General features: G+C 36.7%; 1 protein-coding gene across 3 annotated transcripts in view; it reads right to left on the minus strand.

The window, feature by feature from the left end:
- LOC128901934 (kinesin-like protein KIF2A) overlaps positions 1-18,434 on the minus strand; it is a 126,142-nt gene that overhangs the window by 27,983 nt on the left and 79,725 nt on the right. For all 3 annotated transcript variants that reach the window (XM_054184083.1, XM_054184082.1, XM_054184081.1), the window contains exons 6-14: positions 17,883-17,983; positions 15,473-15,568; positions 12,598-12,652; positions 9,190-9,352; positions 5,678-5,768; positions 5,465-5,528; positions 4,947-5,038; positions 4,562-4,704; positions 3,666-3,870 (exon numbers count right to left, since the gene is read on the minus strand). In XM_054184083.1, coding sequence (XP_054040058.1) covers positions 3,666-3,870; positions 4,562-4,704; positions 4,947-5,038; positions 5,465-5,528; positions 5,678-5,768; positions 9,190-9,352; positions 12,598-12,652; positions 15,473-15,568; positions 17,883-17,983 — 1,010 coding nt within the window. The remainder of the gene's footprint in view (positions 1-3,665; positions 3,871-4,561; positions 4,705-4,946; positions 5,039-5,464; positions 5,529-5,677; positions 5,769-9,189; positions 9,353-12,597; positions 12,653-15,472; positions 15,569-17,882; positions 17,984-18,434) is intronic.

Here is an 18,434-nt window from a genome sequence, read left to right on the forward strand (position 1 = left end):
CCACAGGTCACAAACCTAGTAACTATAGCTCTGTACTGATGTACTCAATATTGGAAGACACTTAAAAATGTAAGTCATTCCCTGTTTTAAAATATTCTTCATGTGAAAAAACAGGGATAACGTCTCCCCTTTCACTCACAAGAAGCGTATGGGTCTAAACTAATATTCACAATTGGTTGGAGAATTCCAGAGAAAAATACTGTACAGAAATAAATATTAAGAAATTACTATAGAAGTTACAGCAGCAACTAAGTACAACAGTGCAAACCAAGATCGCACTAATATAAACATCACTTCTGCCCACTTAGAGTTCAAACATCAGCTAATAAATTACTTCTTACAGAAAGAAATTTAAAATTTAAATTTCTGGTTTGTTGTTGTTGTCATATTTTGATCATTAATTCCAGTTTCTGGCTTTGCCTTAATACTTTGTGTACAGACATCTCTTCAGATTCAGGGCTTCCTTGGTACAGTTTTAACATGTTTACACACAGAACTTCTTCAAACAACCACACATCAAAATCTTTTCATCTTATAGCTTTACTTTTAGCAGGACTAACAGATGGAATGGCCTTTGTGTTACATGAACTACTACAGTAGTTCAGCTAATCCTCTAGCTGCAGCCATATCCTCGTGGTCTTTTGAAATTTCCTAGAAACAGCTTCTTCCAAAAGCCAGGCTAGAAACTGCAGGATGATAATCCAAGAAAGCATTGCAACTATGAAACAGCACAAAACAGAACTAAACGGGCTCAGAATAAAACTGCCATGATACAGAACAGAACAAACACAAGGGCAAGTTGGCTTTAACTGAAGTGATTTAAAACTTACCAGCTGAATTTTATAGAATGGACACAGTTCAGATAAACAGAAAGACTGAAGCTTGTTGAATGTGAAATTCACATGCAAATGCTAAAAAGGACTCAATACTTATAGGTGAGCAAGGCAGTGCATTCCTTGAAATTTTTTTAATTTGTTTGTACATTAACAAAAAGAGAAAAGCAGATTAGACAGAAAGAAGAGCAACAGATTTTAAACAAGTGACATAACAGGGTCACAAGTGGTGTCCCTCAGGGATCCGTACTGGGACCAGTGCTGTTCAACATCTTCATCAATGACATAGACAGTGGGATCAAGTGCACCCTCAGCAAGTTTGACAACGACACCAAGCTGAGTGGTGCGGTCAATGTGCCAGAGGGATGGGATGTCATCCAGAAGGACCTGGACGAGCTAGAGAGGTAGGCCCGAGCAAACCTTATGAAGTTCAACAAGGCCAAGTGCAAGGTCCCACACCTGGGTTGGGGCAACCCTCAGTATCAATACAGGCTGGGGCATGAAGGAATTGAGAGCAGCCTTGCTGAGAAGGACTTGGGGATACTGGTGGATGAAAAACTGGACATGAGCTGACATTGTGCGCTCACAGCCCAGAAGGCCAATTGCATCCTGGGCTGCATCAAAAGAACTGTGGCCAGCAGGTTGAGGGAGGTGATTCTCCCCCTCTACTCTGCTCTCATGAGACCCCACCTGGAGTACTGTGTCCAGCTCTGGAGCCCTCAGCACAGGAAAGACATGGACCTGTTGGAACGGGTCCAGAGGAGGGCCACAAAAATGATCAGAGGGCTGGATCACCTCTCCTACGAGGACAGGCTGAGAGAGTTGGGGTTGTTCAGCCTGGAGAAGAGAAGGCCTTATTGCGGCCTTCCAGTACTTAAAGGGGGCCTACAGGAAAGATGGAGACAAACTTTTTAGCAGGGCCTGTGGTGATAGGACAAGGGGTAATGGCTTTAAACTAAAAGAGGGAAGATTTAGACTAGATACAAGGAAGAAATTCTTTACTCTAAGGGTGGTGAAACACTGGAACAGGTTTCCCAGAGAGGTTGTAGATGCACCATCCCTGGAAACATTCAAGGCCAGGTTGGACGGGGCTCTGAGCAACCTGATCTAGTGAAAGATGTCCCTGCTCATTGCAGGGGGGTTGGACTAGATGACCTTTAAAGGTCCCTTCTAACCCAACACATTCTATGATTCTATGATTTTAATTTACTATAATGATTTTTAGTTTGCTCACTCTTGAAACATTAGAATTGGATTGTCTCCTTAATAGTAAAAGGATTATAGGACAACACTGCCAGCTTCTAAATTAATGGAGTTTTTAACTACTTTTGCTTTTCACCAAAAATCTGAACAGGTTAAGACAGGACAAATTGCAAGTCTTGGATTAGCACCAAAAACCACTTCTCAGAACATACTAGTTTAATTCGAACTTGACAATAACTTCAAGGGTCTTGAATACAAATGGAAAAAGCTGTGTGATGTTATTTGGGATAGATGAAAAATGGAAAACTAACATATCATTGAGAAACATTTATATCTTCTTGTACCACTGTTTAGACCTCTCAAGACCACTTATTTTTATTTCCCATTTCCCATATAATTTAGATCACAACCACCAGTACAGCAGCAGCAGAGCCTTTCACTATAATTACAAAAGCAAGCTGTATGAAAATGAACTAAGTATGTTGTATGGGTATTGCACTGAAGGCACTAATCAGCATAAAATCAGCAAGTAAACTAAAAAAATAAAACCAGAACAGCTTTATACGATTGCATTTGGAAATAAGTGATAACGTTAACACAATGTTGTTTGCATTATTTATTTTGATACTAAATCAAAACAGGTCACAGTTTTGGAACTGCTGCTTCCAATTTTTCAACATGGCATACAATTTTGTAATAACATAACATGTTACAATTTCGTGGTGTTTTGTGAGATCTGCTTAGAGTCTGATACAAGTCTTCTCCCAAGTTTATACTGGGCTAAAAAAGTAAACACAGTGATTTTGGGGTTTAGATTCTTTATATAAAACCACGGTGCTGGTGCAGAGAGTAGTAAATGTAAGCAAAGCTAACCAACAACAGAGATAAGTTCTGGGCTGTTCAAAACTACTGTTTCCCCAACTGAGACCAAAAAAATTACTTTCCCTATTTAGGCTGAACCTCTTTCAGGCATTATAAAACAAACAAAAAAAGCATTTGAATATTTAAATAATATTTCTTAACTCTCTTGATGTATTCTGGATTAATGGATGAAAATGTGAAAATTAATTGTATCAGACGATTTGCTATAAAGTCATCAAAAATGGATTCCAACTTTCAAGGGTTATTTTAATTGATTTGTTAATTCTTTCTGGGTATAGTGCTGTTGTGTTGTTTTCTTCTTTAGTTAATTAATTAACAGTGGTAAACAAATCTGCCATAAAGGTAACTTAATTTTTTATCTTTTCTTAAAAAAAATATATATATACTGAGATCAGTAAGAATATTTCCAGTTAGTATTTCAGACCTTGAGTACCAAAGTATGTCATCTCTCCTCCCATTTTAGGTGTATATCAGAAAAGCGTTCAAATTCAACTACTGGGAATTTTGGGTTTGTTTTTTTTTAACTACAAGAAAGTTGATAGCACGATGTTTCTGCAATGTTTCTACTTGGTAATTACCAAGTGTTTCTTCAGGCATTTAAAGGAAAAATCAATACGTTATTTTACCTGTCACAGTAGTAGACAATGTAGACAAGCAAAGCCTGCAAAAACACTCATTTTAATAGTCATTGCTATTATATGTAGAAGGCTTCCATCTACTCAAAGGCAATGGAAACATTTCAGTTACCTTGAGTGCTAAAAGGCTCTTGTTAATTTCCGCACCTTCCAGTCGAGTCTGCCTATCTGCACTGGAAGTATCTGCTCCTCTTTCATTGCCAGCCAAATCAATCAGAGAAAATTTACCATGCAATTTCCCTTTCCTTCTGAGAATAATCTGAAACACTGCATGGCTTCGAGATGAGTGTGCATTTGCAGATGTCTGACCAGATGTCCTTTAACAAAAGGAAAGAAAGGAAGGACATATGAACAGGCAAAGGACCATACATGTTAAACACACTACCGTCAGAATTTTAATTTTTTCAGGGCAGAGTCCTGTATTTATCCTAATAATTTGATATATATAGTATAATTATACCTATTTTTCCAATTCTTCAAACAAAAATGGAAGATTAGTAACATTTTACTTCCCTCTTAAAAGCAAGAATAATCAGATCTCCAAAGATTTCAGACTATCAGAGAGCTTACATGTAAAATGCCACATGTGGCATTTTTATCTGATCAGGCAACAGTCTATTCACAAGGCTAATTTTAAAAACAATAAAGCTGGATCTTAACAAAAAATAAAAATTTTATCCTTAAATTCTGTCACTACATATCAAGGCCTTTTAGAACTGAAGAATCTGGCAGTATTCCAGATTATAAATTATGCGAATTTAAGTCAGTAAACTGGTTATATAATACATGCAATTCACGTCCTGTAGAAAAAATCAGTTTGTATTTCTCCCTAGGAGAGAAACTCTAAACTATCTTTATTCAAAAGATAGGCAGATTCCTTGCTTGCAGCCAACATTATCAAAAATACCACTGCATATTAAAAAGCCATTACTATGAAGAGACACACAAAAAATCTTGTTCCAATTCTTTAATTTACAATGAAAAATTGGTGGAGGCCATGGGAGATACCTGCAGCTGTTGCCTATTTCAATAAGCTTAAGAACATCTTCAACACATTTGACTTCCCGTTCCTGTAATCCCACCACCTGGACTTGCTGTTTACCATCTTCTAACACTCTTAATTTTGTCTTCCTGTTCAACAAGTCAAAAACCTGGGTGGGGGTGGGGGAACAGAACAGTTAAAGAGGAGATTTAAAAGACATTTTTGCTTAAAATCTCATATCAAAATATGCAAAGCATTCCACGCACAAACATGATTGAAAGGGAAGTGTAAAGAATTAATTGAAATAAAGCTTTCAGTACAAAAAGGAAAAAAATCTTTTATGTGACAAGCTCACAGTCTTGTTTTTGAAAGAGAAATTCCACCTTCCTCAGAAAAAGATCAGGTACTTACCTTACCACTGTAGATCTCAAAAAATGTTGCATATACTTGAAGTTCTAACTTCTTATAGTTTGGCTTCTTTAGCATTAAAAAGACATCTCGAGCTGTAAGTACATTTCCAAAATAAAAAGAAATCAAGTTATGTATTTTAATTTAGTGAAGACTCATTAATGCATAACAGTCTATTTTACAGCATTTCTCATATTTTGCAAGTGTAACGGATAGGGTCAGTCAATCAAGTAAAAAACACTGCAGTTTAAACTGCCACATTAAATTGGACGATGCAGAAGACCTCAAAATTGTAAACTCAAGTAATCATCAGTTATATTTATTACGTTTTTGAAGTTATCTATATGTATATATATATTTACTTTACTGTGTAAAGACTACACACCTAGGAACTATTTTTTATGTTACCAAAGATCCACTGTAATCCAAAATATGTAGACCCTTATGTTTGTATGACAGGGAGTAGAAATGTATTGACCTCAACTAATTTGCAAAAAGCCAACAGAACAATAAAGTCTCACCTGTAAGTGCATATATTCCTTTAGAACAATCTTGGTTCTTTCCTGAAAAGTCACCACCCATAGTCTAAATTAATAAAAAAAACCAAAAAAGACCAAAAATACACTATAAAGATCACAGAACTGTAACTTACATATTTGTTACTTATTAGAATTTATTGAAGTGTATCGTACATAAAAAGAAGTGTATTGCTGACATGTAGAAGAAACACTTACATGGGTTTTTCCACTGCCTGTTTGTCCATATGCAAAACAAGTGGCCATTCCCCTTTCAAATATGGTCTCCACTAATGGTCGAGCTGTAAACCTTAAATGCAAAAAACAACAGTACTTAAGAAACATAATTACTTTAAGATGTCACACTACCACAAGGACACTATAAATTTTAAGGCCAGAAGTAACAAAACTGGTTCTGTACTTTGAGAGGCCAAAGGACATCTCCACGTTAATTCCTGAAATAAAGAGGCTACCAGTTCTAGGCATTAAAATATCCTAAACAATTAAACAGAAGCTACAAGGTGTCTCCCATATACTTTACAACAATATTATCCTCCTTCAAACACTGAGAAAAAAAAAATTCCTTGTTTTAATGATGCAACACAGCACAGCTTACTACACGGAGTTTGGAGCTCCCTAAAGAAGACAGCATTAGAAGATACGGAAGTAGGATAGTGCAGCAGATAAACACTTAGATTTTGCCAATACAAAAATTCCGCTACAGTTTTGGTTTTGGGTTTTTTTTCCCCTAAATCATTTTCCAAGATTAAGTTTAGAAGACAGGTGACCAAAACAACATTGCACGTCTTAATATTTTGAGAACATAGTTACACTGAGAAAAGGCTCAAGAAAACACGTACCCAAGCTCATCAGAATGGAAAAATCCAGTTATTCCTTTAAGTATTATTTGGTGCATCAAAATTATTTTCCAAAGTATCATTTTTTCTATTTTAGAGAATTAATTTTTACTTTAAAAAATGTAGTTATTGCTCCTACTTCAGCTACTTATCACCATTACTTCATTAAAAGCTCCAAAAGCAAAGGGTAACTTTACGAAGGGTTGCCTCCACTAGGTGATGGAGATAAGAGTCTCTCTGCAACAGTCTCTCTCTCTAAACTTTTACCAGGTGTTTACACATAAGATATGTTTAGTGATAGAAACAAGAACAATTGTTTACAGAAACACTGAGGTGTTACAACCTCCTTTCATTCCACTTTGGAACAAATACAAGATCACTTACGAAAATATGGGTAAGACTGAGCCATTCAGCAACCAAGGGTTATGCAAAAATCTAAGTTTAACTGTATCATCAATTTTTATCAAAAATATACCAGATGATTCCTGATCAGCCTTAGTCTTTCTTTTTTGCTTTCTCCAAACATATAATTCTTTTATCCTCAAGAAGATATTCACATATTTCGATGCTTGTTCTTTTTATATTTAAAATACAAATTTCAAGAAACCTATCCACCTAAGAAGCACGTTCCATTATCTCTGTTTAGTTGCATTTGAGATTATTTATTTGGCTGATTTATAAAAAAGGGACTTAATTATATGTTTTTTAAAATAAGGCAAAATACAAACATATCTAGAAAAGTTTTTGTAAAGCATTATACAACTCCAAATGGTACCATGCCAAAACAGTCCAACTTTCCTTCTAGTAGAACCTTTATTTGCAATCTTGATCCTTCAGAAATATAAAGTGATTCTCCTTTAAAATTCAAAAAGCATACCCATTCACACTAGTGTATGTTTTTTAATACAAAAGAAAACTTGCAACTCAGTGTCTCATGGACTCAAAAATACTTAAAATATAGCTTAAGCAAAATAATAATAAAAGAAATGAGTCATATATTTGTCAAGAATGTTTTTCAATATAGAAATATAGTGAGCAATTTTAGCATACTGAAGAAAACTGGAGTAACTTGTCATACTTTTTTTTTCACCACTGTGACCCTGATAGTTCTGGTGAGAGCAGACAATGATACCTATCTTCCTCTTAATTGTGCTATTACAGGAGGCCTTGAAGCAGATTATCCTTCACGTAATAATCATTATTGTGCCATATGAGGGAGAAGGAAAAAGCCTGTACTGCTACACAGACTAGAGATTTACTATTTCAGTATGAATACAAGCATCTTTCAGTATTTTCCCATATTACTATTAATTTATTGTGTAACTAATAAAAATTGTCCAGAAGAAACTCAGACCAAAATCAATAACATTCTATGTCCAAACCAGTCCTCACATTTAAACACTATGCTCACAAATACAAATAACAGGAAGGAGGGAGATTAAAAGAAATTGTTGTTAAGCAGGAGGAAAACTATTCCAAGAGGCACATCTCACTATCTAGATCACTCTCCCACAGCTCTTCAGTATCAAGAAAAAAAAGATATTACCAGTAGACTATCATTACAGACAGAAATTTCCAAGGGCACAGCTTTGCTGTTTAGAAGTATTTCATTAGCGCAAACTAACAGACCAAAAGATTTTACTTTTGCTACCCTTCTCCTCTTACTTATATGAAGCATAAGACATAAGTTTTCATTTTCAAGGCCTTTTAATAATTCTTTTACTATGAATTTTCTCTTATCCACCGAGAGGATGTTAGCATCTAACATCAATCAGGATACAATGCCAATTTTCACTTCCTAGTTGTTGGATTAAAAACAAGAATTAAGATATTTCTCCGTCACTACTCCTTAAGGCTATGTGAAGCACTTTCTAAGCATAAGGAAAATTATCTTCATCAAATTCCTTTCTAATATCACAGAATCACAGAATGGTTTGGGTTGGAAGGGACCTTAAAGATCATCTAGTTCCAACCCTCCCTGCCCTGGGCAGGGACACCTCCCACTAGACCAGGTTGCTCAAAGCCCCATCCAGCCTGGCCTTGAACACCTCCAGGGATGGGGCATTGACAACTTCCCTGAGCAACCTGTTCCAGTGCCTCACTACCCTTACAGTAAAGAATTCTTTCCTGATGCGATATATCAATATTCCTTGCAAAAATCTTCACAATATTTAGACTGCATACCAAAATTATGACCTGTCATAGTGTCTAACTTTGCCTGCTACTGTATCTAATCCATTTAGCGATTCGTACAAGGTAAACAGCTACTTCTAAACAAGTTTTTAAAAGCGCTGTGTGCATTATTCTGTTCTAACTGTGGAAATGAAACAGAAAAATAAAGGAGAAAATGGAGATCCAAATACCTTGGGACTGAGGGTGTGTGTCCTTGTTGCTGTTGCTTTTTAAATCAGAAAGATTCAGCATTTTGAGCAAGATAAATTATCTCTATGTACTTCCATGTTACATCAGCTAGATTGCTTCCAACAGCCAAACTTTCTTAGGTATTTCAGCAATAGAGCGAATATAACCTCAGCCGCTCCACCCCCCTGCCCCCCTCTTTGTACTCTTTCCCCACTCTCTCCTGATTTGTTTGCCTCCTGAGGAGGCAATACACACTAGAGCCTGGAAAGGCAGGGCTTGGAGGAGGACTGAGAGCAGGACTGAGGTAAACAGAAGTGGAAATATTGCAGATGAAAAATTCAGGATAAACAGAGCTAAAACACAAGTAAACAGGCAAAAGAATGGAGGTAGCAATATACATATATGATACCACAGAGAAAAGAAGTAAAGTCCATGATCAAGGTAAGCTCACAGTTATTGACATGGGAGATACATGAGAAAAAAGATTCACAAAAAAAGAGCATATACACATACCTGTAAACCATTTCATTAGGAGCCATGTCATCAAAGGCATAATCAAAACGAAAAGTTTGGTTTTCTAGGTACTTTGTTAAATCCACCTTTTGTTTTGGTTCATGTACCATCACAACATCTTTACTAGGAATTGTTATTACATCAAGGTCTTTCATTAAAGTTTCTATAAAATAAATGAAATATATATTTAAGTAGCAACGCATCACTATTTTTTACATTCTTTCATTGTTTACACTCTTATAACATCTCAGATAACACAGCTCCTCCAAGTAACAACACTGCAATGGACTTGGGCTTCTGATACTTAGATAGTAATCTGCTAAGTAAGAGATTTCATTTTGGAAGTCTAGTCATCCTATCCTACCAAGTGCTAGAAAGTGAAGAGAAGTTGTACAAAGTTGATTAGAAAAACTAAGCTCATTAATGATAGCCCTATCTTTATAACTTCATTTTAAAATTTTGTCTTTTTATGTTCCCTGAATCCTTAAAGTTATAGTCATATGTTCACAGCTTTCAAGAAGAAAAAAAAATATTTTCATTCTACACAGACATTTTCATTTGTGTATTCCTCCTGGAATCTAAAGTATACATCTTTAATATAGAATTTCTCTAAAGTAAAATCCTTTCTAAAATTATCTTGTAAGCAGAAAAAGCTGAAAATGCTAATGATGCTTCCTATCCCTGGGAATGAACAAAAGCCATCTAGGTGCGATTTCAATAGTGAGTTCCCAGGTTATAATTACTACACAGCACTACGATTTATTGTTAATTGTTGTATGAAATATGACTTGGCAAAACAGAGAACCCAGTGATCCATGAAATGCACAAAAATAAAGATCATTTCTGTGTACAGTCAGGATCACTAATGTGTCCTACTTCCATTTCTATGTAAAATATCTTAAGGCATGCAGTTCAAGAATTTGATGTGGCTTTATACAAACAGATAGAAATCTTTTCATCAGTTAACATACTGATCAAACAGTACAATGGTTACCATTGCATGACATTACACACCAACAGAAATATGCATTCAAGTCACTACATAATGAATTTTTCAACTGCACTGCAATACAATAAAATGCAATTATTCTGCAGTAATCACAGAGAAGAAATAAGGAATAGTGGTGAAAAGATATATATAAAGGTAAATTCTTTGCAGCAAAAGCTTTTTAGTTAAAGCAGTCAAAAGCTGTTTTTTCTTGAAGGATTGTTTGGAGTAAGACATTTACCTGTTCCCAGCTATTTGTTATGACATTCTGTATTCCTTGCTGATAAAAATTTGAAATAGTGTCTGTGAAACCCACCACACAATTATATATATATAATTTCTCAATTATAAATATATGCCACTGAAATAAAATCTTAAAATGTCAATCTGAAGACCTACTTCCTGCAAAGTCAATACACAGAACGATTGGTGCTGAGAACACCTAAAGACTTTAGTGAAAATTGTGTTTGAGACTGACAGAAATTGATTTGTACACTTGATTTCTATTAAATTATTTGAACATCTTACAGAATTTCAAAACACAGAGCATGAAAGGGAAAGTAATATTTTTGACGTATTGTTATTGCAATAATAAAGGAAAAACTATTTATATTTTTTCTCTTCAGGGTATTACACACTAATATCTTTGATTTCTTTATACTTTATATAATTTTATATAATTTTAAAATGTGGCATGAGAAATACTGTTTCTTATGAACTTCCAAAATTGAAGTGCATGTTTTCAGAAGACTGCATATATCTCTATGGTTCCTCCCAAGCATAGATTATTTCATTAATACCTTTTTATTATAGCTTATTCTTAAAATTGCAAAATAACTTTTGTGCCAACCTCATTTTTACTTAGACACTCATCTTCCTACCAACACCTCAGAACTACTTTTTAATCACTCCAAACCACTAATACCCAAGATATGCAACTTGCACAGAAACAAATCCCACTTCTGAATCCCAACTCATGCCTCATGACAACTTCCTGTCATTTACTGTAATTTCACTTTGTCCACCTTCAGTGCAGGTAGAATGTAACATTCCCCCCAAATGTATCACATTTCTAAGTTATATTTTATTAAAGATAACCTCCAATGCTAAAACAGAAACTGAACTGCTACCAGACTTGTATATTGAATGCCCTTATTACATAGGTTGTGCAAAATAGTTTCAATCAACCATTTTTGAGATTATGCATTCCTTTATGATCAATAAAAGAAAAAAATACAGGGAATGAGAAAATAGTAAAAGTAAAAATAAAGAAAGAAAAAGGTAGGGGAAGCAGCAACATGGAGGGAAAAAATAAAAGAAAACTAACTATATACTGACATCAACATATGTTTTCCCTTTCCCTTTCCCATACAATTCTCCCATTTTCCTCTGTATATGCTCCAGATAGTCCTCAACATGTAGTTCTGATAGTACAAAAATAATAAATGCATCCCATGTTGTTTCAGAGTCAGAGCGATGTTCTTTGAGTCCTTTAGCTAAACAAGATATAACAAAAAGAGAAGGAAAGAAACATCTTTCAAAATGAAAGTCAGCTTTAGTACTGGATTCAGACAGGCCGCAATCAAGAAGCATTTGCGGTTCTTAATTTCCTGCAGAAAGTAAAGAACTACATAGAAAGACTGGGATTTAACTGGAGTTGAAAACCTAAATGGGTTTTTTTTGGAATACGGACTCCAGTCTGATCAGCAGGCAGTAAGAAAAAAAGTTGTAATACTAATCGTACATAAAAAGAAGTCACTAGGGAGTGATTCCAGTACCTAAAAATAGTTGTTTAGTGACATTTCATATGCCCTAGGGTATCCTGGCTGGCCCTGAGCAGCAACTCCAGGAGATAGAAGTCTCCAATTTGTCTGTAACCCACTAGCCCTGCGAGGATGTCTTGGACACCCTTGGGCACCTTACATGTCATAAGACACCAACATTCAGGCACCTGAATTGTTCCCTTGATGTCTGATTCAAGACCACTTGAAAGTATAAATATACATGTATTTAAAAAAAGTGTAGAAAAGTTTTCATTGGGTAGCTCACTGATCAGGAAATCACTTAAAGGATAGTTTAAAAGAATGGTGATCCTAACACAATGTAAGAATACTGAAGAAATTACAGTAGAAATAATTCCCAGATCAACTAAATACATCCTGGATGACCTTGGGAAAAAAATTACAGTCTCTCTGTGCCTCAGCTCCCAGTCCATAAAATGGTGACAGTTAAACTACTTTCCTCCCCATCTTTACCCAGGTTATGCTAAGTTTATGAATTTTCTGGGTCCCTCACACATATTGTCTAGTACAACAGTTTCACCTTTGATCAGTATTTCTAGATCTCTTTAATACAAATAATATTACTATCATAAGCAGCTTTTCAGAGAAAAAATTCTGCAAAATCTTAAATGGCCATACCTTTTTTATTGAGTGGTCGTTTTCGTACACAAACACATATCCTGTGCTCATCAATCTACAAAGGAAACAATCTTTCAGTGAACTATACCCCAATTCCAGTTATATATTTTACTTCTATTCTTGACTTAATTAACCAATCATTCAAAGACAACTTTCCAAGACAGTGAGTCATCTGAACGTGTAAATGCCCCTTGTGTCTGTACAATAACCAAGAACCCAAAAGGGAGAACCATACATTAATAAAACTCCCTGCAGACAGTGATCTGATCCTGCAGAGTACCAGGTACATCTTGGAACGCTGCAAGCAAATTCAGCTGTAACAGGGTAGATACACTATTGACAGAAATTGTCACAATCTCTTTGATCATGTCATGGTAGAATTCTCAATCTTGAGGGGTACAGGATGGATAAAAACTAGAGTGAGGATCCTAAACCTCAGAAAGGCAAACTTTCAGCTGTTTAGGGCACTAGTGCGTGGGATCCCTTGGGAAACTGCCCTCAGAGATAAAGGTGCGAATGAGAGGTGGAAGATATTTAAAATACATTTTTCTTAGGGAGCAAGAGCTCTCGATCCCGATGTGCAAGAAGTCAGGCAGGGGAGGCAGGAGGCCAGCTTGGCTAAATCAAGATTACTTAGCCAAACTAAAACACAAAACCAAAATGCATAGGCAGTGGAGGCAGGAATAGACATCCTGGGGAGATTATAGGGATATGTCCCAGGAATGCAGGGAGGGGATCAGGAAAGCCAAGGTACAGCTGGAGCTGAACTTTGTTAGAGATGTGAAAAATAACAAGAAGAGTTTCTTCAGGTACATAGGACAACAAAGGAAGATGAAAGAAACTGTATTCCCACCCCTCAATGAGCAAAACAGGAAACACTGTTACAACCAACATGGAGAAGGCTGAGGTACTCAACAAGTCCTTGGGACCTGATGAGATTCATCCGAGAGTCTTGAGGGAACTGGCGGATGAAGTTGCCAAGCTACTATCCATCATATTTGAGAAGCTGTCACAATCTGGTGAAGTTCCTGCTGATTGGAAAAGGGGAAACATAACCCCCATTTTCAAAAAGGGAAAAATGGAAACCTGGGGAACTACAGGCTAGACAGTCTCACCTCTGTGCCCAGCAAGATCATGGAGCAGATCCTCCTGGAAACCATGCTAAGGCATATGGAAAATAAGGAGGTCATTGGTGACAGCCAACATGGCTTCACTAAGGGCAAATCATGCCTGACAAACTTGGTGGCCTTCTATGATGGGGTTACAGTACTGGTGGATAAGGGAAGAGCAACTGATGTCATCTACCTGGACTTGTGCAGAGCGTTTGATACTGTCCCGCACAACATCCTTGTCTCTAAAATGGAGAGACGTGGATTTGACAGGTAGACCACTCGGTGGATAAGGAATTGTCTGGATGGTCACACTCAAAGAGTTGCGGTCAACAGCTCGATGTCCAGGTGGAGACCAGTGATGAGTGGTGCCCCTCAGGGGTCCATACTGGGATCAGTATTATTTAACATCTTTGTCAGGGACATGGACAGTGGGATTGAGGGCACCCTCAGCAAGTTTGTGGATGAAACCAAGCTGAGTAGTGCGGTTGATACTCTAGAGGGAAGAGATGCCATCCAGAGGGACCTTGACAGGCTAGAGAGGTGGGCCCGTGTGAACTTCATGAAGTTCAACCAGGCCAAGTGCAAGGTCCTGCACCTGGGTTGGGGCAATCCCATACATGGGGATACAGGCTGGGCAATGAATGGATTGAGAGCAGTCCTGCAGAGAAGGACTTGGGGGTGTTGGTGGATGAAAAACTGAATATGAGCCAGCAATGTGTGCTCACAGCCCAGAAAGCCAACTGCATCCTGGGCTGCATCAAAAGAAGCATGGCCAGCAGGTCGAGGGAGGTGATTCTGCCCCTCTACTCTGCTCTGGTGAGTCCCCACCTGGAGTACTGAGTCCAGCTCTGGAGCCCCCAACATAAGAAGGACATGGACCTGTTGGAACGAGTCCAGAGGAGCGCCATGAAGATGATGAGAGGGCTGGAGCACCTGTGCTATGAGGACAGGCTGAGAGAGTTGGGGTCATTCAGCCTGGAGAAGAGAAGGCTCCAGGGAGACCTCATAGCAGCCTTCCAGTACCTAAAGGGGGCCTATAGGAGAGATGGGGAGGGACTCTTTGTGAGGGAGTGTAATGATGGGACGAGGGGTAACGGTTTTAAACTGAAAGAGGGGAAATTTAGATTGGATATTAGGAGGAAATTCTTTACTGTGAGGGTGGTGAGACACTGGAGCAGGTTGCCCAGGGAAGTTGTCGATGCCCCATCCCTGGAAGTGTTCAAGGCCAGGTTGGATGGGGCTTTGAACAGCCTGGTCTAGTGGGTGGTGTCCCTGCCCGTGTCACAGGGGTTGGAACAAGATGATCTTTAAGGTTTCTTCCAACCCGAACCATTCTATGATTCTATGATTTCCACAGAGATCTGATAACCTTTATCATTTAAGGATTCTGCTCCTCTGTCTTCTCTTCAAATCAAAAGCCCTCATCACCTCCAAAGATCAAATATTAATCTTTATACTCAACAGGGTTTTTCAGAGAAGCTTACTGGTTTTGTTTGCACATCCCTTAGCATCCCAGGAAAATATACAATATAGAGGCTGACTGACTACTTAGTACATGTTGGTATCATTTTATAGTCAAAAGATATTTAAATGATGTAAAAAATTGACCGAAAAAAATAACCTCATGTTATAAAGAATTGTAATATATATTAAATTACTTAATTTTGGTGTTTACAGACAGAAGTATATTCATACACTGAAAAAATTGGAAACAGAGCAAAATTCAGAAGGATAAAAAATTTCCACATCACTGGGGTACTTACAGGATCTGCAGTTGTCAGTGGTCTATAATCCAAACTTCCCCTGAAATCTCTGATCATACACATAATTTCATAATTTGGGTTTGTAGCATCAACATCCTAGGGAAGTAAGCAACAGAATTTCTAATATGCTTTTTTTTTTTCCTGAAATGAACTAATTTCAATATCTTCTAAATTTTCTTGTAAAAAAAATACATATTAACTGCAATGTTATTTTTTTCCAAATTACCATACATGTCTTGACTGCAAGTTTAATGCCATTTTCCGTTCTGATGTAGCTAATTTACTGATTATAAAGTAAAACAATTATATGCCTTCTATTTTATATTTTTGGTTGGCATGTAATAGAAAATACTTTTTAGTTGAGGACTCATTAAAAGTCTCAATAAAGAAATGACTCCTGCCTTTTGCCAGAATTGTCGCATTAAAGAAACACATCTGAACAATTGCACAACAGATAACACATACAGTCAACGCTTCTTAATCTGAGATAAATCAGTCCAACAGACAAATGGATACACTCTATTATACAGGTACAAAACACGCTGCAGAGGACAGTGCAGGTGCCCCAGCTGCTCTAAACACAACCCTGCTGGATCTGAGTTGGTTAAAGGAGGTTGATCCTACTTTCCGGTCCTGAGTTAACTCCTAGTTACTTGTATGCATTGGAAACTCTTCTAACACTCCTAGACCCCCCAAAAAGCAGAGGCAATCCCAATGATACACAATAGGCTACATCCAGGCTCACAAGATCTCCTGTCCCTAAACCTGGAACCATCAGTATGAGAGTGAATGGACATGTAAGAGGCCATGAACAGAGCCCCTCTAAACCCCATGAAGCCTGAGCTACTGAACCTACTGTGAGCTGAGTTGGTTCTCTGCAGAATTGCTCAAATGTCCTTCCTGTCTTCCTGTGACTGTCAGTTTTTACCCCATTTCAGGACATGCTGCTGATGCCATGCATAGCCAGCTCTGGTGCTCAGACCTTATTAAGCTTTTGGCTTCCCACAAATGAGCTAAAACTCCTTCTGGATCACATCTGGCTGTGGAAATAGCATAGGCACTTTCAGAAATCACTGCATTGGAGTTAATAAGCTGAAATGGAGCCAGCTCATGTTTACACCTGTGACACAGCTGATCCACACCTCAGACAAAACTGTGCCCTGGTAATCAGAAGTTGACTGTACCTTTAAGTTAAGTTGCTCACCCTGACTACAGTGAATTAAAACCTACTTACAAGTCCATACAAAATGTATTCCTGCTGAAACATTCAGAAAGGGGTATTGCTTATTATGGAAAAGGTATTTGCCTAATATTCTTCAAACCCTGTTTAAAGGTCTTGCTCACCAGAAGCCAGTGCTTGGCTAATTATTGCTGCATTTCACAACAACAGAATACACAAAGCAACACAAAGGATAGATACATACAAGCCACCAAGAAAAACAGAAATTTCTCATAAGTTTAATACTTGGATGCAAAGGGAATTGTCACAAAAGTGATAAGAAAATTTTAGGAGTACCACCACATCAAAGAATTTTAATATATAAACCAAAAATTATTTGCTCCTCCCACATAAAGCCATAGAAATGTTTTGCATTTGTTTAAGTGGATGGAAATTAGAGAACATGAATTCAACATAAGTGTTTTTAGGTCAATTTAGAAACATCATTAAACCATAAAGTAAATTGCCTGAATTATTTACTTGGTGGTGGTACTTTTCATGTCCGTAGCAGATTGGTAGTATCTCTTTAGAGAGACTAACACACACAGGCCTGCCAACAAGATTACGCTATTAGTTTTGCTAAAGCTTTTATACTACTGTGACAGAAAGTCATTTGATATTAAGAGATTTTCTCAAAGGATTAACAACTTCATTTCTTTCACACAAGTTTCTAACAACTTGCTGCCAAGCTGTTTGCATGATGCAAAGCTAAATTATAAATGCATAGACAGGTGTAAAGGAAAAAAAATCACTGTTCAAACTTGAGCCTCAAATAGATCTCCTACGAAACATCAAAGATCATAAAGAACAATTTATCATAATGTTGTAATACCTCCTGTAGAATAACAGCCCTATCTAAAAGCCAAAGATTTAATTATTTTCATCAATATATTTTCCCTAAGAAATAGCTATCATCAGTACTTGATTTTTAAATAACACACAGAAAGATAAGCAATTGTAAGCAATTATTTCTGTAGGAAGAAAAAGAGGGGGAAAACTGTCTAAAGAAATAGTTATCAGAGCAATGCAACCATGCACCATTTATCAAATTATCAAAACAGAGGATGAAAACATTTAATTTCAAAACTATTACAGTTCATAAAAATTATTGAAGACTGAAAAAAGCATGATAATTTTGCAAACATCTTTTCTTCCTGACATACATTTTCCATCTGAGCTAAAAATACTAACCTGAGCTCTTTTTTCTCTAAGTTCCTGCTGCTGTAACCTTCTTTTTTCACGTTTCTCTTGCAATTTTTCAACCTCTTTTACACAATTAGATTTTCTACGTGCTTAAAGAAAATGATATAATTTTAAAATATTTTGTGTTGCATGCATTTAGTATTTACACTATAACATTTCAATTCTACTATTTTATGAATAATTAGAATGCATTTATTTATATCAACTATCCTTTCAAGCAAATCAGTATTAGTACAGAATAATTACAGCAATTTAATTTCTAAAATTTCTAGAACAAATGAATTAGAAAAAATCATGGGAATGGGACAATAACTACACAACTGAAAATATAAGGACAATGACCCTCAAAAAATATTTGGACATGTGATGATATTTGGATACATGTGATCTCTTGGTTTGAATTAAAAGAAAGCCCAGGCAAATTTAAAAAAAAACCACCATCATGGTTAAAAAAAAGATAAAGGAAAAACAAATTCCAGCTATGACAAAAGTGAACATTTGTTTAGCCACAGCACACTAAAAAAGCTTCTTGAGGAAGCC

The sequence above is a fragment of the Rissa tridactyla genome, chromosome W (genome assembly GCF_028500815.1).
Source record: "Rissa tridactyla isolate bRisTri1 chromosome W, bRisTri1.patW.cur.20221130, whole genome shotgun sequence".
Lineage (NCBI taxonomy): Eukaryota > Metazoa > Chordata > Aves > Charadriiformes > Laridae > Rissa > Rissa tridactyla.